At 37.3% G+C, this 22,253-nt stretch overlaps 1 protein-coding gene across 1 annotated transcript in view; it reads left to right on the top strand.

Moving 5' to 3' along the window:
• GPLD1 (glycosylphosphatidylinositol specific phospholipase D1) overlaps positions 1–22,253 on the top strand; it is an 871,054-nt gene that overhangs the window by 318,473 nt on the left and 530,328 nt on the right. The window contains exon 8 of the mRNA XM_044065746.1: positions 11,056–11,163. Coding sequence (XP_043921681.1) covers positions 11,056–11,163 — 108 coding nt within the window. The remainder of the gene's footprint in view (positions 1–11,055; positions 11,164–22,253) is intronic.

Raw genomic sequence — 22,253 nt, 5'->3', positions numbered from 1 at the left:
CCAGGAGGATCTTATGCAGACCAGTGACTGGTGTCTTAGTTACAGTCTCAAACTGAATGTGAAGAAATGCATCATCATTCCCTTTGGCAAAGACAATGAACCTTCATGCAATCAAATCAACAGCAATGCCCTAAGTAGCCATGAAGTGGTAAGGGATCTGGGATCACAAGCTGGTATCAACAAAGTGGTAAGGGATCTGGGATCACAAGTTGGTATCTACAAAGTGGTAAGGGATCTGGGATCACAAGTTGACTGCAACCTTAACTTCGATCACCATGTATCTACTGTAGTAAGAAAGGCTTTCTACGTAGCATACTTTATTAGTAAAGACATCACCTCAAGACCAATGGAGATTATAACCCCTCTATATTCGGCACTAATCTGGACCATAATCAAGTATAACACACTGTTCGGCATGTACCATACAAAGCACCTGCAGCAGTTTGAGAGACCTCAGTAGTTTCTAACAAAAGATCAAGGGACTGCAGCACGTGCCTTACACAGACTGACTAAAGTCCCTGTCGCTATACTCTGTAACATATAGACTTCTTAGGGGGGACTTATGCCTGGCATACAGAGCAATTTCAGACCCAAACCTAATGAACTTACTGCATATCCATAAATCAAACAGGACTAGAGTTACCAGTTCCAGGGATCTAACTATGGACTGTGACTTAAATAGGACATGCTAGAGGGACAGATTTGTCTCCCAGCAACTGCTGCATCTTTGGAATAGGCTACCAATTCATGTGAAACAGAGCATGTCTATGTCAGTGTTCAAGAGGAACTTGGACGAGTGGATAGGGCACCATAAATTCTTACAGGGGATAGTGCCCACAACCCTTCTGAACATGGGCAGTCATTATTAAATGCAATCCTGGGTATTATCTAGCATATCTATGGTATTACATTGGGATGAAATGGCTAGGCTTGAAATGACCTCCGGACTGATAGCTTAGTAAACTCCTATGATCATATGATTTGATATTATGAATATTCAGTTTGCTCGCCACCCTAACAAACCCCAACATATCATAATTAGTATTGGCACCCCTTAACCTTTAAACTTCTACCTCATGACTATTACCCACTTCTGGCCAAAAAATTACAAATTAAAACTAGTAACTATGTATTGAGATCAGAAGACTAAGGAGCTCTGTTCAGTAAAAGGAATATATAAATGATTTGCCAAGTTGCCCACCTTTGGCTCTACAAATAATCAGCAAAACTCCCTTTCAAGGCTACAATGGGCTCTACAGGAGGACATGTGCTAGTTCCCCTATGCGGTCTGCCGGTGAGCCGTGATTGCTGAGTTGGGTTTCACTATAAAAGGTTCTCAAAAATATGAAATTCAATGATCTCCATATTGATATACACTGTGGCACCCCTTAAATACACTGTGGCACCCATTAAAAGACTTGGTTTAACTTTGAGTGTAAGAGTCATTCAAAGCTTTTAGTGGATACCTCTAATCACTTACCAATAGAAATTAGAAGTTATTGATGTTATGGGAGATTTAAAATTAACCTGGTAAGACATGCAACTTCTGTATACATCTGAAACTGCTAGAGGGGAAATGAATAATTGCTGATGAGTACTACTAGTTAAGACCATATAATTTCAGTTTTTTGGACGACATCATTTTATTTTGGACCGGAGGGGAAGAAAAATTGAATTCCTTTTTATTATATCTTAATAATACTTGTAGTTTTCTGAAATTTACTTATAAGGTGACACCCAATATAGTACAATATCTGGATATTGAAATATACAAAAATGAAGGGCATTTAGAAACTAGAATATATAGAAAAGCTACCTACTGTAATTCCTTCCTACACTATGATAGTGCTCACCCTATACATGTTAAAAAGAATATAATAAAGGGTCAGTTCGTGAGAGGAAGTAGAATGACCAGTAGTGACCAGGATTTTGTTTTAGAATGAGACTTACTAGAAAGTATGTTTAAAAAAAGGGGTTATCCTAGTAAATTCATTAAAGAAATTAGAGAAGAAGTTGTTTTAGCAAGGGAAACTAGATTTGCCCCTCTAGTAAGAAATAAAAATACAACTAGTATAAATAATGACAAAAAATATGAATGTTTTGACTTGGCCCTGACTTTGGAATACAATACTATTAATAGTAAAATAAAGAAGATTTTTAATAAAGAATGGGATAGATTTATGGACCTAACAGAATTAGACCTAGGGGGTAACAATATGTTAAAAATAGTATACAAAAGTTCCTTAAGTATAAGAAACCTGTTAGAAAATAAGAATTCCTTGGATCCACAGGATAGAAGGAGAAAAGGCACTTATAAATGCAGAAGATGTGCCCAATGTGCCAATATTTCTAATAGTAACACCACCTTCATTGACAGCAGAAATAAGACTATCGTCAATGAAAAGCATTTTTATAATTGTGATTCCACAGGTCTAGTTTATGTAGCTATTTGCAAAAAATGCCAATCCTTCTATATAGGGAAAACTGAAAGGAAACTGAAAAGAAGAATTTATGAACACCTTAATGACATAAAGAACTGTAAAGAAACTAATGGTTTGTATAAGCATAGTAAAGTATGTGTCCAAGCTAGTTTCATTTTCTCTGTATTAGAGCACACAGAAAAAGATATAAGAGGGGGGCCTTGGGAGGAAAGGCTAGAATATCGAGAATTGTGGTGGCAAATGATATTAGAAGCCTACAACCCACCTGGTTTAAATGAATATATTAGTATACTACCCATCTTGAAGCTAAGAGCAGCTAAACTATAAATTGATTCATCCAAGTTTTTATTCATTTATATTTATTTATATAAAATCTTAACCATATATACTTTTAAAGAACCCCCCTTTTTAATGGTGGGCCTGGTGAAAAAGGTTTAGATGAACGAACCTAAATTAGAAACAAGGAATATTTTAGAACAAGTGATTCGTCATAACTATACTTTAAGGATTTGGTGAGCCCTGTATATATATATATATATATATATATATATATATATATATATATATATATATATATATATATATAAAGGATGTAATAAATAAAATGGCCACTAGATGGCACTGGATATCTGTTATCTATAATGCTTTATATTAATGAATTTATCCCAATGGATTCACACATATAATTTTTTAAATAAGTTTATTTTTAAAAAATTTTGATGACATTTTTAAGTGGAATATAGTTAATCATGTCCATGGGACATGGTAATAAAATTGTAAGAGCATAAGATCTGAATTTATAGGCACTTTTAAATTAATTTTTAAATGATTTTTAAACAAAATGTTTTAATTAATACATTAATTGAATAATGGTTTTATTGAATGCCCTATAAAAGGGGTTGGTTGGGGTTTATGTGATCATCTGATGAAGTCTAGTATTGGGACGAAAACGTATATTGTGAACAACGTTAATGCAGAGTGGATTGTCTGTAGTTCGTTTTTTACGTGTGTTTGGAGAGCTTTATCAATAAATTCGTGGTTCCTGCAAAGATTTACCTTCTGGTTCTTCGCTTTTTGGATTTATTTGTACTGAACTGCACTTGCTGTTTTGGTTTTACATATAATTTCAGAAAATCAGCCATCTCATGGATAAGGGAAACGTAAACGTCCCAACATATCTTTGTTCAGCACATCTCTGGGTTATTTATATGCAAAATATAAGAGGTAGAAACACTATGGGAATGTAAGGCTAGGCTTCTTAAGATCCTCACAGATCAATATCCTAGTAAGTACCTATGAATCTATGAAGCTTTTTCATATCGGAACTCTAATATTTCTCACTAACATTAGATGGTCTTAGAATGTCCTTTGTCACATCTCCCCATTGTCTTTTACTTTGTCTCACTGCCAGTTTCATGTGCCAGTGATTGATATGCATGTGATGTTATTGTCTTAATTTGAGTGTATTCAAGTGGAATGAATTTGCATTTGGGCAAACAGTTTGTAGGGCTGCTGGACTGGGCGAATGCATAGACATGTGAATGCAGACGTGTATGATCACTAATAACTGACTGTATTATGTGCATGGTAAGTTTCATGTAGTAGTACAGATAATGTTGCGTTATGTTGCATGTGGGTGAGTTTGAGCTGGTGTTTGTTTCTGTTGTAGTAAGTATGGTTGTGGGTAGAAATTATTTCTGTTAGGGAATTATTGGCTTTTTGTTTTTTAGTGTACAATGACAGTAATTCCTGCCTGCAGGGAGATTTCTCCCTTTTTCAAGACTGTGCAGCTACAGAGTTGGTAAATTTAAGTATTTGGTGTGTGTTGAGGGCGTGACCCCCACCACCTGGGGATGCTGGGGAATTGCTCTTCCTTTATAACACTTTTTTTGTATTTTTTTAATTTGTAGGGGTTTATGCTGGTATCAGTTTGTTTGTGTTTTAATTTACTATGTGCTCACTTTATTGTGTGGTTGGCATTTTATGTTCACTTTTTTGCCATTTGCTTTGTAGTGTGCTTGATATTTGCTTATATAAGCCTACATTTACAGGGGTACACTAATAATCTCAATTTTTCAGCATTGCTCTTTAGTTGCTCTCTGAGATATTACTGTACCATTATACTATATTAATGTGTATCAGTCTGTCTGTTTATATGCACAGTGTGTCACTCACAAATACATTATTTTGCTATTGTTCTACTTACCATGGCCTTTTTATGTCTCTTCCCAAACTTGCCACTCTAAAATTGTATTTTATTTCTTTGAAAATGTTTCATTTACAAATACGTCATTCCTACCACTGTTTTATTCTGCCTGTGTGTATTCATGCCACTTATCATTTTTCCATGGGCCTTTTTTGTCAGTGTGTGTTTTTCTCAGTCCATCATTTGTCACTATAATTTTTGCTGAAGTTTCATTTTGCTGTCATTCTGCAATGTGATTTAATGCTATGTCAGCCACTCTACTATTATAAATGTTTCATTTTAGTATTGTTTCTTTGTATTTAGTCTTTTTTTCAAACTACGGCCTTTACAGTTATCATTTTGTCAACGTATCAGTTTGCCTATGGGTAATTTTTTCAAAATGTATACATTTTTTGGCAGTATGGCATTCTCTGATGTCTCCATTCGCTTGATTTCCTTGTCACTGTTTATACGTTTGAATGATTGTTATGTACAGAATTGCTTTATGCATTGAGTCATGGATGAAAAGGGCCCTTAGACCAGCCTCCTCTGTTAAATAAATAAAGTGAAGTGAAAATGTACCAATCTGAGGGCAGTGCTGAGACTTCAGAATAAGAACAACATAATTTTTTGTGGAGAATTGTCTATTGCACAGTGATAGGATCTCATATTCATCATGCACAGCGCTGTACAAGTATTCTGCTCAGTGTGTATTGGACAGTAATATTCAAGACTGTGATTTGTAGATACAGCTCATGGCCTTTAATGGTGGTGTGCAAATGACTCCTATTCTTCATGAGTTGTGCACATGAATATATTGCACGCAGTCATGTACAATGTACACATGTGATGAGTTCATTTCCAGTCCTGTCTACAACCCAGTGGTTGTTTTCATTATACTGCGTTGCATGAAATCACAACACAGCGCAGTAGAGAATGAAATCACAACACGGTTAAGAACTATGTGCTAAAGTAAGCTTTGCATGCTTTATTGTATCTCTCTCTCTCTCTCTCTCTATATATATATATATATATATATACATGTCACAGTGGCACAGCTAATAGTGTCATCGCCTCACAGCAAGAGGTTCTCTAGTTTGATTCTCAGCAGTGGTGTCTTCTCTGCAGAGTATGCATGTCCTCCCTGTGTTTGCATGGGTTTTCTTCCACATTCCAAAGATATGCAGTAGGTGGATTGGACACTGTAAATTGGCCATAGGTCTGAATGTGTAACTGGAAGTACAGCCATGGCAGGACTAGCCGCCCAACTCTGTGAACCTTGTCTCTAGAGGACTGTCACTGTTGAAGTGACACCATGACCCCATGTGCAAAAATGAGAAAAAAAAAGTTTGTGGATGGATGTGTGTATATATATATATATATATATATATATATATATATATATATATACAGGGGGGCTTGTCCCCCTGCATATAATAAGGGTAGGTGTGTGTGGTTGTTTAGTTGTGTGCGTGTGTGTTGTATTGGTTTTTGAAAGTGTCGGGAGTTTGAATTTTGCAGTTTTATGGTTTCGGGATTTAGGCTTTCACGGTTTTGTGGTTTTGGGCATTTGGATTTTCCACTTTATGGACTCGAGATTCTGAAATTCGAGATTTCAGAATTTTGAGCTTATAAAGTGAATCTGTATAAATATATATATATATATATATATATATATATATATATATATATATATATATATATGTGTGTGTGTGTGTGTGTGTTTGTATGTGTGCGTGTGTGTGTGTGTGTTTGTGTGTGTGTGTGTGTCAGTTGCTGCACTTTGCACTACTGTCATCTTTCCTTTGGATAAGATGTTAGACCAAGTTCCCATCTAACTGATTTGATGGTAGCTCAGGTGGATATAAACGATCCCAAGGCACTTATAGAAAAGAGTAAGAAAAGTTCCATGGTATCCTTGCCAGATTTCCTCTATTCATTGTGAATACCATGAATACTACCTCAGGACTTCTCTGAAAAATAGCCGTTGGCCTAGTGGGACTAACCCAGTCAACAAAGTATCAGTAAGTAATGCCTGACTGGGATTCATAAAAGTATGAGTATTTAGGAACAATGGCAGAGCAAGGGTCATTGCCATGATATGGTAATTAGGGGACCTGGTGCTCTGTGAGCTCCTATTGGTTGGGCCTTACCGGGATCATTGTGTGTACGGAGGTAGGACAAGATTGCCTCCTGTAGCAGGTTTGCCTGCACCACATGGAATTCTGTAGCTAGATGGGAAGATCTTACTATGCAATGGATATGTTATGTTGCTTAATTTGTTTGATATCACAAATATGCTGAGAAACCTATTAGTAGAGAAAGGAAATCACTGTGCTAACAAATGCAACACCATGAAGTCCATAACTTTTCCCCAAGAGTACCAGATGGTACTCTGATGTTGCTGTGACTGTGGACAGCATTTGATTTGAGAAGAAGGGACACTTGCATAATCTATGTACGTGGATACTATGCCACATTGTGTGCCATCCTTTATAAATCACAAAGAGCTTTGGTACTCAATTACAATGCATACAATCCCTACTCTGCACTATGCAAATATTTCTGAAGAACACACTGAATATCGTAAATGGGCTAGACACAGAAGCACTTCAGAAGGTGGTGCCCTCAGTTCTATGGCAATTTGGGTACTTTTCTGTTAATAGGGTAGCAGTCCTCGGCAAACATAAATGTTGCCGTGAAATGTACATGAAAAAGTACCACAAATGTTATCCTAACCACATGCTCACATTTTCAACAGATGTTCCTATTTTTACAAGGCCTTTTTCCCCATTTATGCCTCACAGCATTACAACTCTTAACAGACTGACCCCTAAAAATCAGGACATGTTTGGAAAGAGGAGCACTTCCTTTTGTTTTCATGATATAATGTGTCCCACCACATGTCTCTTTTTCAGAGTCCTGTGTCCCCATTGTCAGTGTGTGCCCATTGACAGATATGCCTCACAGCATTACAGTGTGGGTTCATATTTAAGTAGTTATAATATTGTGACAGTACTGAATGGATGATCATGTAACACTGACATCGGGTTTTACTGATATGTTTTTCCCACATTTTGTGACTTCATACTCCTACCACTCAACTTCTTAATGCAAGAAATGTGGACATAGTCTAAAATAAGATGTGTGTGGGGGATCCCAAGAAATAGAAAAACATTTTTAATATTGGTATTATAAACCTAAAACTCGTTATTGTAATAAGTTTCTATGTTAGCAAAGTCGAATGTGTGGCATTATTTAGCAAGATCAATCGTCAGTGATTTTCCAGAAAACCACACAGTCTTTATAAGGATCACATGAAAAATGTGAGGCATCCTTGCCATACAAGCCACCCCTGAGACATACTGATTGGGAGGTTGCTTGCTTGCCAGAAACACATTTCTGTTGATATTATCACCTGATGTCAACTAATAAACTTACTGAGAAAGGTTCAGAGAAACATTACCACATTTACGTTTGCTGATGACTGCTGTCTCATTAACGGAAAAGTACCGAAATTTGTTCTGTACCTGATCTGTAACATTTCTTGTTTGAGCAACAGAAACCCAGATAACTGATACATTGTTTTAATCAAATGTATATAGAGATGTAGTAAAACAACATTCATTATTATCCATGGTGCCTGAGTATTAGTAAAATTGAAGATTTGGTGTCCTTGCCTATTACTAATGAATCCTTCAAGCCACTAAAACAGAGTATTGCTGGCCAGAGACACTGTACTCAGTTATCCCACTAGAAAAGCTATCTGTTGCTGATTAAAAAAAGTAAATGATGTGCTTCAGGGAATCCTTGAATGAGTGAGAGACCTCAAACATTATTTATTGCTTTTGTTGACTGGGAAAGCCTGATTGGGTCGAAAACCCCTTTTCAGTTGAAGACCAGGGAGAAAAGCACCAGACTGAAAGTAACGTAAGATACATACATAGTGTGATGAGTCATTCTGAGTATACAATTGTGAGAAATTAAAAAAATATTTTAACAAGATACATATGAATAGTCAGTATGCATACAAATTATAATTACAATACAGAAAAGACAATGATATAAAAAATCATTAAAAGGTAGATCAGATTAAGTGTTTAGACAAAGTTTAGATCCATAGTATTTTATAACAGTAGAACAGCAGTAAAGTGACCTATCATAACAATGTAAGGTGGTGGTGAGTATGATACAGTGTATTTGGCCTAGTAAATGTAAAGTACAGGATAAGATATAGAGGTCTATGATCCTAACTGTCTCATTATATGTTTGAGGTGTGGATGTCAAGATTCACCTCTTGAGGAATCTTGGCATCCACATCAAGAACACATAATTGTAGGTTAGGATCGGAAATCTGATCATAATTCTTTGTAGTGCATGGGGCTTTATCTGCTCCATGTACTACAAATTACAGTAAAAGAATGCTAACTGTTTTATTGGCTTTCAAAGCCATAAACACTTAACAATCACTGTTAGAAAGGCAGTGTAACACAATCCCTTAAATTTGCATTCACCTTTCATATCGCTCAGCTGTCCACATTTTTGTAGAATGTCCAGATTATTGCTTCATATTTCTTGGTGTGTTCCTCTTACAATCTATGGTTTTCAGAGAAACCGCTGAGGATTGAAATCTAATGTTCTGGGATTATTTGTTGACTCTGGAGGGGATGGGGTGTTATAGGTGGTAATATTGTTTAAAAGAAAAGTTAGATTGTGTTTTGTTTAAAATGTAGTAGTTTGGTTGTTTCTGTACAGTTGTTAAATAAAAACAAATGATAACACACAGGAGGCTCAGATGCAAAAGTTTACTAGTGTACACCAGGAGGCAAAAAAACATACAAGTACAGAGTTTTGTCTGACATGATGTAGGAAATACACAATTTTATATAGTCATACATTCAAGCTGTGCCCACTTTACTGACGTGGTTAGTCACAGGGCACCTACATCACTATGGTCTGCAATATTCTATTCATAAGAAAAAGCTGATGTTATACATTTTAAAAGTTTTCCCATGGGAATAATACAGCCTTGCAAAGCACCTGGTGAGTTATAATGTCTTTCTGTAAAATGTTATTCTTTCAAGGTTTCAGTCCTGCTCGAATACAATAGTCGGTTCAGTCTTGTAATATACTTCTTTGTTCTTCTTGCAACATTACTTTAGCAACTGTGCTTTATCTCTGATAATATTCACAAGGCCAATTATCTCAGAGGAAGGAAGAAGGATTTTCAAAGCTTTATACATTTAATTTTCCTGACCCAGCAGATAATCATTAGTGAAAAACATAAGCTTGCTGAGCTGGCTACTGCCAGGGTCAGAGTTCAAATACACTGCAGCTCCAAAGCTTCAAGCAATTACATGTAAAATCATTCTTATTGCCATATAGTAAATAGAATAAAATGCATTATATACTATTTGCTTTTAAACTAGCACTTCATACATGTTAAAATACATATTTTTCTAACAACAGTGCTGATATTTATCAAAGAAAGCACTCTGTCTGCTGACTGTGTTGACCTTCCTGAGCTTATACAAAGAAGGAAGTCAAAATATGGCCTGGATACAGCTGGGAAATAAAACTCATTTGATTGAGAACTAGTAGTCCTTAGTAAAGAATTGATACCACATTGATAAAATGGCTTTACTATTAAACGCCGACTCCCTTAAAGTCAACATATCCACAGAAAAAAAAAATGCCAGAAAACCAAAATGGAGAAAAATACTTTTTTTCTTGTTTGTTGCAGGGGCTAAGCTTCCCACGCCACCTGAAGATTTATATACCAACTCCATGGTTGCACTTTTTCAAAGAAGGTAGAAATCTCCCTAAAAATGTATCACTGCCACCACAGAATTAGAAATCGCAGCAGCAATGATTTCCTATTGAAAAAGCATCCAGCATTATGCTGCTTGACTTCTGTTTCTCTGAGCTACTGATGCTCAAGGAATTTCTCTTTGAGACTGTCTAGGGGCTCCTTGATAAAATATGAGATAATTATGAAATAACCCACAACAATGGTTGTATATAAATGTGGTACTACATTGTATTTTTTCAGATTAAAATATCACATGCTATTAAAAAAATGCGTAAGCAGTACTTTTTTGAATGTTGTCAAATATTCTTCATTTTTGTCAGAATATAATCAAACCAGGACATTCTGGATCACATTGTGGCACAAGACAACAATATTGCTAGTGTGTTCCCTTCCCTCTATTACATCCTGGCTTTGCATGGCAGTAATCTACTATATACTTTAAAGTAGAAGAGACTGAATTTTTCAGTATGCAGTACAGAGAGTGATACATTGAGTAGATATAGTCTTTTGTTTATTTTTAATGGTTTGGAAGGATAATTATCTAATATTTAGGTTATGCAACTTGACATGAAAACACTATGTGCCACCTTGTAATAATTGGCTTATATATTCCTCAGGTATGTACCTGTTAAAGACCTGGTGGAAGTTCACAAGGAATACTATGGACATCAAATGGTCGATGAAGCTACAATCACTGAGTGTTCTTCCTTCCAGTACCTGGGGCTGTAAGTCTCGTGGAACTGTCTTTTTTCTTTCTTTCTTTTATTTTTGTACATTAAATGAATAACTCTTCTGAAACTGGAAAGAAAAAAAAAAACAACTGTTATTCTTAAGAATAGGTATTCATGGCATTAATAAATATTTGGTTCCACCTCAGAGTCAGAAGAGAACTAATATTTTACAAGCTTCCAGCCTTCCGTTGCCAGCATTATTCACCAAAAATCGTCATGTAGGTGAAAGGTGATAAGAAGGGCAGTTTTTTTAACATTCTTTCAATAACTAAGTATTGTGAAACTCATAATAGTGTTTATAGCCTCCTGCTTAAACATGAATAATGGAACAGAAAATGCATATTAGGTTTTCACAAAAATGTTTGTTAATCTTAACAATTGGTTTAAAATTAACCACATTAACAATGCTAAAGTGAAGATTATGCATATTTTAAGTCAGCATGGGGACTTAGGGCAGCCATAAAGCCACAGGTTGTAAATTTCTGGTTTAGGTCCAAACCCAAGGTACCATTAAAGAAATGCCAGTTTTAAATCAGTGCATGGAAAGCAGACATTCAAGCAAGACTACTGACACTAGCAGCATGCTGGTTGTAAGAAGAGAACTGTGACACCTCGTAGACATGTGTGACCATGCCCACATAAATGAGATCCTTTGCTGGCATGACATGGTGACATACCTGCCATAACAGTTATATGCTGTGGAAATTATCCTTGAAGTAGAAGGATGCTGACCATTTGGATAGCAACTGTAGTGCTTTGGCTCTGTATGGGCAAGAAGCTAATTAGTTGCTCAGAGAAAAATATAGTTTAATACATACCTCTCAAAATCTTTGCACAAGAAATCTGGGCAAAGCCTAAAAGCCTGAAGTAATGGGGGGACAAAGGTTGAAAAATAAGGCCAGATTTTAAATATTGCTCTTATAAACTTAGAAAGTTGCTAGAATAACAAGATTTGTGTTAGCATGCATTTTTATGAAGGATATGAAGTCTGAAACTTAAAAGTGTGTCATTATTTAGTGGCTTCAGTCCTCACTGATTTGCTAGAAAACCACAAATTTTATGAGCAACACACCAAAAATATGATACAATAATCTGGACAGTTGAGATGTATGGTTTAATTCAGTTACTTACTACTGCAGAAAAAGCAGGGACACCTTAGTTCAAAGAAAAAATGCATCATAAGCATAAACAGCACCCCTCTATGTGGTACTAGTTTAGATAACCAAAGTGGAAGATTCCGTAGCATAATATGAAACAGAATTTGACTAAAAACGAAAATAACTGAAAATATTTTACAAGGTGGTAGTCCATCTGCATCCCCTTTATGTATTTTCACATTGGGGCTGCCACCTTGTAAAAATATTTTCAAGCCCCTGCTTCACTTATAAGGGTACCAGAACTTGCCAGAGATTTGGGATGCATGGCTAGGCTTAAAAAGGCCCTTGTGATCATTAGCCATGTAAACACCCATGTACCTATAACCACCTCAGAGGAAGGGAATCATTTTTTTTAGGTGAGTTCAGTTTCGTAGTTATATGCATAGTTAACTATGATGCAGAATTCTCCATTTTGGTATTTGAAAAAATATATATATACATGTTCATATCATGTCATTGGAGGGGTTCATATCTGTCAAATGTTCAAGTGTTTAGAATTTTCTGATGAATTAAGCTATAGCTTACATACTGTGCTGTTATATACAAGCACAAAAGTGTTTCCAGTACCGAGAAATGTAGAACCAAAATGAAATGCACCAGTACCACAAGCCGCACAAGCCAACTCTCTCAAAAATTCTTTAAGGTAGTGAAATAGATAAAAAAAAACTTTATTAGAGTTAAGCACTTTTGTCCAAATAAAACAGGACTTTATTGAACTGTTTTACAAGATATCGCAGGTTTAAATATCCCATTTAGTAGTCACATGATAAAACCATTACCTAGGTTTAAAGTGCACTTGCCCACTAAAATAAAAAATAAAAATTCCATTATTTAAAATACAAATAAAACACTTCTTAATTATTCTAATAGAAATAAACATTTTATTTTTGTTAACATTCCATCACTCCAATGAACTTAATTAAAAACAGGTAGGTATTTGTAGAAAACACACAACAGCTCTTAATTTTAGCACATTATTAAAACGTATGGTGTCATTTAACCCAACCTGCATTAAGCCACAGCTGCCAGATCAGTTATTTGTATTCTAGTTTCAGTTCCCATTGGCCTCCCCTGAGTTGGTTTGGAATGTGCTCAAGACAAACAAACAAAACATATTGTCATTTTTAATTTGTATATTGTAATTATGTTCATAAATAAGCTTGTGTATAGTTCTCTCCATTTTACGCACATAAAAATAATGACAATAATTACAGAAACATAAATAGCCCACTCCTTTTGTGTTCCATGTATATTTTCCATTAAATATTACTTCATTGTTAATGTGTTAAGCTTCAGTTTTAGACCAGTATAGATGAACTTTCATTGCCTACAAAGTCCAGATTTCAGCAGTCCTTTTCTATTACTTGTACTACCATTTGCTTTTGGTGACTGTAATTTTCCTTTATAGTTACATGTTTTTTTGTATGTAAAATCTGTCACCTCACCCAATGTTTTGAGCTCCATCAAAGCAATTAAACATTTTCCAATTCTTTTTTATGGACCTTTTTATAGTGTTGGTATCAGACAACATACTTAAGTATCATTGTTCTTCTAAAGTTACCACTGTTAACAGGTGCATTTTTGTAACTAACAGAACTGTTAATAACTGGTAGCCCTTCCCACAAAATTGATTTGTACTTCCTGCCCTGCCCTGCAGGATTTCATTCCTTAGAGTTGAGTTGACAGAAGGTGATAGGAGTATCTTATTTTTGAACGCACACATATATATCAAAATTTTTAGCTCATTTTTAATGTGGTGTCATCAAAATTTATCCTAGCAAGCCTCACCATGCCTCGTTTAACCAAACCTTTCTTTCCTAGAAAGGGTGGTAACTTTGAAAATGTAGATATGAATTATTGAAGGTAGGCTTCCTCTAAATGGTTGAAACAAACATACCTGCTTCCATGTTCTTGCTGATCATTATATCTAGGTAGTGTATTTTTACATGGGATGCATTGTGAGTGAATTTCAAAAAAGATGTGTTTCCATCTATGTATTCCACAAAGTCCCTTAGTCTCCCCTCATAGTCATTCCAAAGCATAAAAATGTCATCCAAAAATCTTCGATATAAGTTAAAATATTTGTAAAAAGGAGAATTTCAAACATATTGCTGTTCCCAGTATCACATAATTAGATTTGCATGTGGGGGGGGGGTGGTTGCTACTCCCATAGCCATTCTACTCTTGTGTTTAAAAAATACCCTTCAAAATACATGAAATTATTATCCAGGACAGTTTCCATAAGTGTCATAAAAACATTAATGTCCACATTTGAAATAAAATCACGTTAGGAGGGTCTCATACAACCACTTCAAACATTTTACATGTGGAATGAAAGAAATCAAATCCACCACATCTAAGGTGGCAAAAGTTCCCTTAGGCTGAAAACACTTGTTGATTTAAATTACCTAAAAAGTCCCACATGGATTTTACCATTCATGGTTGATTATAACAGAATACCTTCAGTCGTCTGCTAAGGTAAACTGACAAAGGGTGGATTTTAGCTCCCTCTGCAGACACTATGGGGTGAAAGGGAGGGACGATTTTTTATGCACTTAAGACATAACAAAAAACTGAAGGGATCACAGATCTTTCTACTACTAAATACCTTTAGATGTCTGGGGTAATAGCAAGCATGTTGCAGCATCATATCAGTTAATAAATTGCCAATTATTTAATCTCAGTCCTAGACCCCCAACAATACTTATTAGTGATACGGAGCAGTTGAAACATTTTACATGAGTAGTCTGTGCTACTTCTGATTACCAGGCCCCCTTCCTTATCAGGCTTCATAATCCCAATGTCCTTTTTGCCCACTAAATCATAAAGAAGCTGTTCTTCATCCTTAGTTATGAAGTAACAACAATAATCCTACTTTTTTGTGTGTGCTACTTCTGATATTCTTTTCACACAACCTTTCAAACAGGGTGATAGCAGGGAGGAAGGGAGTGAATAAAGACATTGCTTCTAACAAAAGTTATGTATCTAGTGTTATTAGTATTATCTTTCTCTTTGATCTTAAAATAGAAAGCTAAATTTAACTTCATAGTGAGCATTTTTAGTTCAAGCAGGGTGTCAGCTATGTAATTTTTTAGTTGGAGCAAATGTAATATCTTTCTGAAACAGATAATAGTATTCATCAGAAATTTCTAAATTACTGTAGTAAATATATTTAAACAATTACAAAAATGAATACTATTATTCTCATGCAAATTATGTCCATCATCATCGTCTTGGTGGAAAGTTGATTAATGCAGTTAGTATATTCATGACAGAGGGGTGTAACAGCTGAAAACAATGTCCCTTCAGGGAAAGCTGAACAATCCAAAGAGATGTTAGAGATGTTAAAGTTCCTTGGAATGATGGAATGTTAACAAAAATAAAACATTTCTTTCTATTAGAATGTTACTTTTATAATTAACTTAAGAAGAGTTTTATTTATATTTTAAATAACTGAATTTTTATTTTTTACATTAATGGGCAAATGCACTTTAAACCTAGGTAATGGTTTAGCCATGTGACTACTAAATGACTTATTTAAACCTGTGACATCTAGTAATAACAGTTCTAATGAAGTCCTGACTTTTTGGATGAAAGTGCTTAACTCTAATAAAATTATATATTTATTTCACTATCTTGTGAAATTGTTGAGAGTTGAGTCATGTGACTTGTGGCTCTGGTGCATTTTATTTTGGTTTCTACTGTGCTGCTATCCTGACTTCAACAGGACATTCATCATGGAGGTAAGAGAGTGTGTGTGTGTGTGTGTGTGTGTGTGTGTGTGTGTGTGTATGCATGCGTGTGTGTTTGTGTGCGTGGATCTACTTTAAAACAGTGAATTACCATAACATCGACTTGCAGAATGTCAAGACAAAACCCCAAAACTTTGCATTAACGAAGTTCACATCATCATAAGTTTTCATCAGATAAGTAAACACTTGGCTAACAGTAAATAAAAAAATAAATCAAAGCAAATATAACCCACCCAAGTGGGGAGCTTCACCCCCACACCCCCCATGTGGGGCACCCCCCACACCTCCCCTAACTAAATATACCAACTCTGAGATCACACTGCAGTGGAGAAAAGGGCAAAGTTCACTATGTTGGCCAACTGCCTCTTTTTGGGGGTGAAAACTTATGATGATGTGAACGTTCATTAATGTAAAGTTTCGTGGTTTTCATCTCAACGTTCTGCAAGTCGATATTATGGTAATTCTGCATTTTAAAGTATACACATCTCTCTGGTATACATTCACACACATATACGTTATATTTCTTTTTACTGAATCTCATTTTGTTGAATTTCAAATCACTAAAAAAAATTGAAAACATATTTTGTTGAAAACTCATTCTATAGAATAACATTTAATAGAACATTTCATACAGAAAGGACAAATTACCTAAAAAGTTTGTTTATTGCACCAGGCTATATTAGTAGTCTTTGCCCCACCCCACCCCTTATTTACACATTCTAAATCCATGATCATACGGTGATGGAGGAAAAAATAAAAAAGCATCCAGAGTGAACCACTGCTGATTCAAAAACATAAATTGTACCAGCAGTGATTGCCTGCAGACTTCTACAGCTTTCTATAACTTGTGAATCAGTGCAATATGATTTAAGTGAAATGTGTTTTAAGTTAGTTTGTTCAGTGATATGTGATTCAATAAAATAAAATTCAATGAAATGAACATCAACTATTTTTATCTCAATATATAACTATGCTAGATACATGCACACACACACACACACACACACACACACACACACACACACACACACACACACACACACACACACACACACACACACACACACACACACACGTCAATGTCAAAACTTTCAGAAGTTTCGGTTGTCTGGTCGGACCTGGACCTCTCTGTTGTGGTGCAAGATGAACCCTCAGACCACCCGGCTTCTGCTGTTGCTCCCACTGTCATGATTCCATCAGAGAATAATAAGGTGCAGCTTCATGGCACATCCCATACGACTGATCTGATGGCTGGCAAGGGCCGCAAGTAGGGAACCTCGGCTGATTATATCTGAAGGACCTGAGGCCGTTCCACAGATTGTCATCTGAGAAGAAGTTCCTGGTACCCTTATTTAGGTACATAAGAAGATGGATCCTCCTCACTTAAAAGAAAAAGCTGAAAACAAACCATAACTCTCCTTCTGCTGCTTTTTCACCGTTGACCAGCAGAAGGAGTGGTATGACTTTTCGTAAGGGCTATTTAAAACCTCTTCATTTTTTTTTCCTCCCCAGCTCCTTCTTCTCCTCATAAGAAGGTTAGAGGCACTTTTGGTGGAAGAGGACTCAGATTCTGAGATAGAATATTTTCCTTACTCCTTTCAAATCAATTCCCCAACAGGATTCAAATCTGAAGACACTCTTTCCACTGACTGCCCATTACATGAATTGTCCTTTGGTGACATTATTTAAGGATGATGGCGGGAAAACAGGTTTCAGAGATGCAACAGAAATATTATGATTTGTTCAATATGGGATTCCTTAAGCCCTTAGCCATCCATCCTGTGCTTTAGGCCTTACAGGACACTTTCTTGACAACTGGCCTGAACTCTAAGCCATAACCACCAGTCCCTAAGAAACCTTATAGGTTTTATAAGGTACCAGATATTCCCAAGATTTTATATAAAAAAATCCCTCTTTGGCTCCAGCTGTGATATACATCTATATAGACAGAGAGAGAGAGAGAGAGAGAGAGAGAGAGAGATGGAGGGAGAGAGTCTAACAATGCAACTAAGCTTTTCCCCTGTACTAATGCCTTGCCCAGTGATAGAACAGTAGAGCTACAGACAGGGAAAGAAAGAAAGAAAGAAAGAAAGAAAGAAAGAAAGAAAGAAAGAAAGAAAGAAAAAGAAAAAGAAAGAAAATGTGTACACTTCTGATACACTTTCATTCTGGGCCATTAGCTATCAAACTCACTATGTCCAGGTATCCACTACTCCTTTTGTACAATATGAAGAAGTTAGTCTGAAGCTGTCCTGACTCAGAAAATAAATCTTGTTTTTTGTCCTTACTCAATTGCTACTCTGGTAGCTAGACATTCTATAAAATGTAGTTATGATACAGAAGATGCCTTTCCAGAACTGCAGCTACTGGACCTGTTTTAAGGAAATTTTCTTGGTAACATTTGTAGTCCTTGCCTGAAGATATCAAAACAACAGAAACAATTTGATGTTCTTCATGTTTCACTGTTGCAGTCATCACATTTGGGTTATGTGCCTGCAGGTAGCCCTCAGTCGGCCTGAATACCAGACTCTTGGGATTTCTGCGTCGGATGCTGTCACTTCTTCCATGACGTCAGGTTGTCAGGGGTATAAAACATGCAGCCGATGCCATTACATCAGTCTTTCATGCCGTGCGGTGCCCGAAGCAGAAGCAGTTCGCAAGTGCCAGTCTGCCGCCTTCTGAATTTTTTGTTTTTCGAGTTTCAGACCTGAAGTCTTCTAAAAGATAAGTACCCCATTGGGGATCCTTTTTTCTTGCTCTAACCGATGTCAGAAAAAATTAATAATTGTCTTTCCTGTTGAAAGCAAATACCTCACAGAGATTTTCATTCTTACTGCATCACCTGTTTAGGCCCAGACCACGACGTCCCTCGCTGTTGGTTTTGTGTGTTGCTCAACGCCTGAACTATTTGTCGTTGGGCTATTTTTGTCGCTAAATTCTTTCACTCTCGATCTCTGTATTCTGAAATGGCTTTGATAAGCCATCTGACTACCGATCTTCCAAAAAAAATAAGGATAAAGACAGAGACAGACCGCATAGGTCAAAAACTGCAGACGACGCTACCGTTAAGCTAGTCGCCAGTCCACCGGTACTCAGTGAGGCGTTTTTGCAGACCCTGATAACTACTTCTACAGATTTACAGGCCTCTACTGAGACCCATTTGGAGTGCGGTATGCCACAAGATGCTTCTTCGACTATGGAACCTACGGATGTCCCTACCTTGGATGGGTACGGAGCCGCTGTGCAGGCACCGGCTTCTGAGGGTGTATTCAGGCCTTCCAATTTTCATATTAAACCAACAACTTCATTTCAAACCAAACATACCGAATTTCTCAGGCCTAGAGTTCACACTATGCCTAGGAAACTGACGACCAAAGCGCATTCTCAGGCCCACATGCCACAAAAGCAAATGCTTAGAATGGCTGAAGACCTTATTACTTTAATTAGGGGAAGTCAGCCTTCCCACTCAAAAAGACCAAGAACTGATTTTCCTTCGGATTCTTTAGATCAGGAGTCTGATAACTCTGACCCTTCTGATTGCTAGGACATACCCTTATCTACCTATGAGGATTCTGATGCAGAGGATTCCATTCCCTCTGCTTGCCCATCAGAAGATTTTTTTCTTTTGGTGAAACCCTGCATACCCTTAGAGAGCATTTCTGCTGGGAGAGCCAGGACTACTCTCAGTCCAAAAAGAGACTCAGGGAATTTTTAAACTTGCCTCAGCACAGGCCTCTAGCTATCTCTCCTGTTCTGGAAATTGTAGATGTCTTCTTGGAATCCAGCCTTACCCCTGATACTTTGCCTCCAGCTCCCAGGAAACCTGACAGGTACTATAGAGTACCTGACTCCCACAAATTCCTCTTTAAGAATCCTGCTGTGGATCCAGAGACCATTTCCCAGGGACCTAAAGGCATTAAGGCTACAACAGCCAAAAATCCTACCCCTTTGGTCAGGGATTCTAGGGCTTTAGACAGACTGGGTAAGAAGGTATACACCTCTGCTACTCTTGCCATCAGGGCTTTAAATTGCCAGTTTCATATGTTAAACTATCAGCAACATATTATGGAACTAATTAAACAGAAAATGATGTTGATTCCTGATTGTGCAGAACATAAAGATTTACAAGAGTTAATGCATTCTGCTAACCAAGTTGGTAAACATACTTTGCAATGTGGTTTTGATGCCTTAGAAGCATCTTGCAGGGCTGCTGCCACTGGGTCTGTTCTTAGAAGGCATGCTTGGCTTAAGGAACAAATCTTGCCAGACCATGTCAAAGCAAAATTACAAGATGCACCATTAAACCAAGAGCGTCTATTTGGCAATAAAGCAGAAGAAGTCCTTAAACGGATGGAGGAAAAAGCTAAATCTATGCAAACTGCTAAATATTTCTTATAAGTACAGCCACCTAGATTCAGTAGACATTGGCCTTCTAAAAACTGGTCTTTTCCAGTCCCTTCCCAGACCTTCTCATTCCAAACCCAGGAGCAGCAGACCACCAAGACTACAGTCTCAGGGTATGCACAGATTTAAGCAATGGAGTGCTCCCACATCCAAACCAGGGAGTAGTAAGCCACCATCCTATGGTAAAATCTCACAATGACTTATCCTTAACTCTTCTAAGCCTTGCCCAAGCACTTGCACCTTTAAGAGGGAAATTTGCCCTGCATGCCAAAAACTGGGAGTACATTACCCAGGACAGATGGGTATTACACATTGTTTCCCAGGGATACAGATTCCACTTCCACTCACTCCCAACCCTAAGTGGATGGCCAGACCTCCCCCCAAACTAGTGGGCAGAGGCCCAAAAGCAAGTACTTTCTCTTCTCAGTATCAAGGCTATTCAACCTGTCCCAGCAGAACAAAGGGGACAAGGCTTTTATTCCAGACTGTTTCTGGTACCCAGAAAAGAACACTCTTGGTGCCCTGTCCTGGATCTGTTTATTCTCAACACCTTTCTGGCGATTCCAAAATTCAAAATGCTTACTCTCCAACAGCTGTTTCCTATGCTAGCCAAGGACACCTGGCTAGCAACCCTAGACCTAAAAGAAACTTATCTGCACATCCCCATAAGGGAATCTTGCAGGAAATACCTATGTTTCAGAGCAGGCTCTATGCACTATCAGTTCTCTGCACTTCCCTTCGGCTTATCTACTGCACCCAGGGTATTCACAAAATGCCTAGCTCCAGCCATTGCATATTGCAGGCAGAGAAGAATTCCAATTTACCCATACTTGGACAATTGCCTGATTCAGGTGGACAGTCAAGAATTGCTACTACAGCACCTGACATTTGTAAAGAGATTTCTAACTTCACTGGGGTACACCATCAATGAAAATAAATCACATCTGGTACCCAGCCAACAGATTGTATTCCTGGGAGCAAGCTTGAACACAACTTCCCAGATGGCATTCCTCACTCCAGAAAAACAAATTTACTCGACAAACTACTTCAATCTACTGGCCACCAAAACCCAGCTATCTGCAATAAAAATACTGCAAGCCCTAGGGTTCATGGCTTCTTGCATTCTACTATTTCCATATGTAAGACTGCATATGAGGAAACTTCAGTGGTACTTAAAAAGTCTCTGGTGTCAACATCCTTAGGACCTGGAAACAATGACTCCTATCATTCCTTGCCTAAGGGCAGAGTTATTTTGGTGGGCAGAGGCCTACTAAAACAACAAGGGACTCCCTTTCACTCAACCCCCTGCCACCTAAACCCTAACAACAGACGCATCAGACTATGCATGGGGGGGAGCTCACATGGCAGGACAATGCATTCAAGGCAAATGGAGCCCAAAACAAATGCACCTACATATCAATCAAAAAGAAATGTTAGCTGTACAGAATGCTCTGACAGCCTTCAAATGCCTTATTCTTCCAGGACAACTATTGGTAAAGAAAGACAACACCACAGTTATGTGGTACATAAACAAGCAGGGGGGAACCCATTCCTACCAACTCTGCAGATTAGCCATGGGTCTGTGGAACACAGCCTTGAGCAACCAAGTGCACATGCAAGCTCAATTCCTGCCAGGCACACAAAATTCACTGGCAGATGACCTAAGCAGAAATCTCATGGACCCACATGAGTGGAAACTGAAACCCAAAATATTCACGTTTTTGAGGAACAGGTGGGGGGCACCAGAGGTGGACCTCTTTGCTTCCCCTCA

This window comes from Protopterus annectens, chromosome 3.part0, assembly GCF_019279795.1.
Source record: "Protopterus annectens isolate FY-2018-M chromosome 3.part0, PAN1.0, whole genome shotgun sequence".
Classification (NCBI taxonomy): Eukaryota; Metazoa; Chordata; order Ceratodontiformes; family Protopteridae; genus Protopterus; species Protopterus annectens.
Note: the sequence above shows the minus strand (reverse complement) of the source record. Positions and strands in the feature narration are given on the sequence as shown.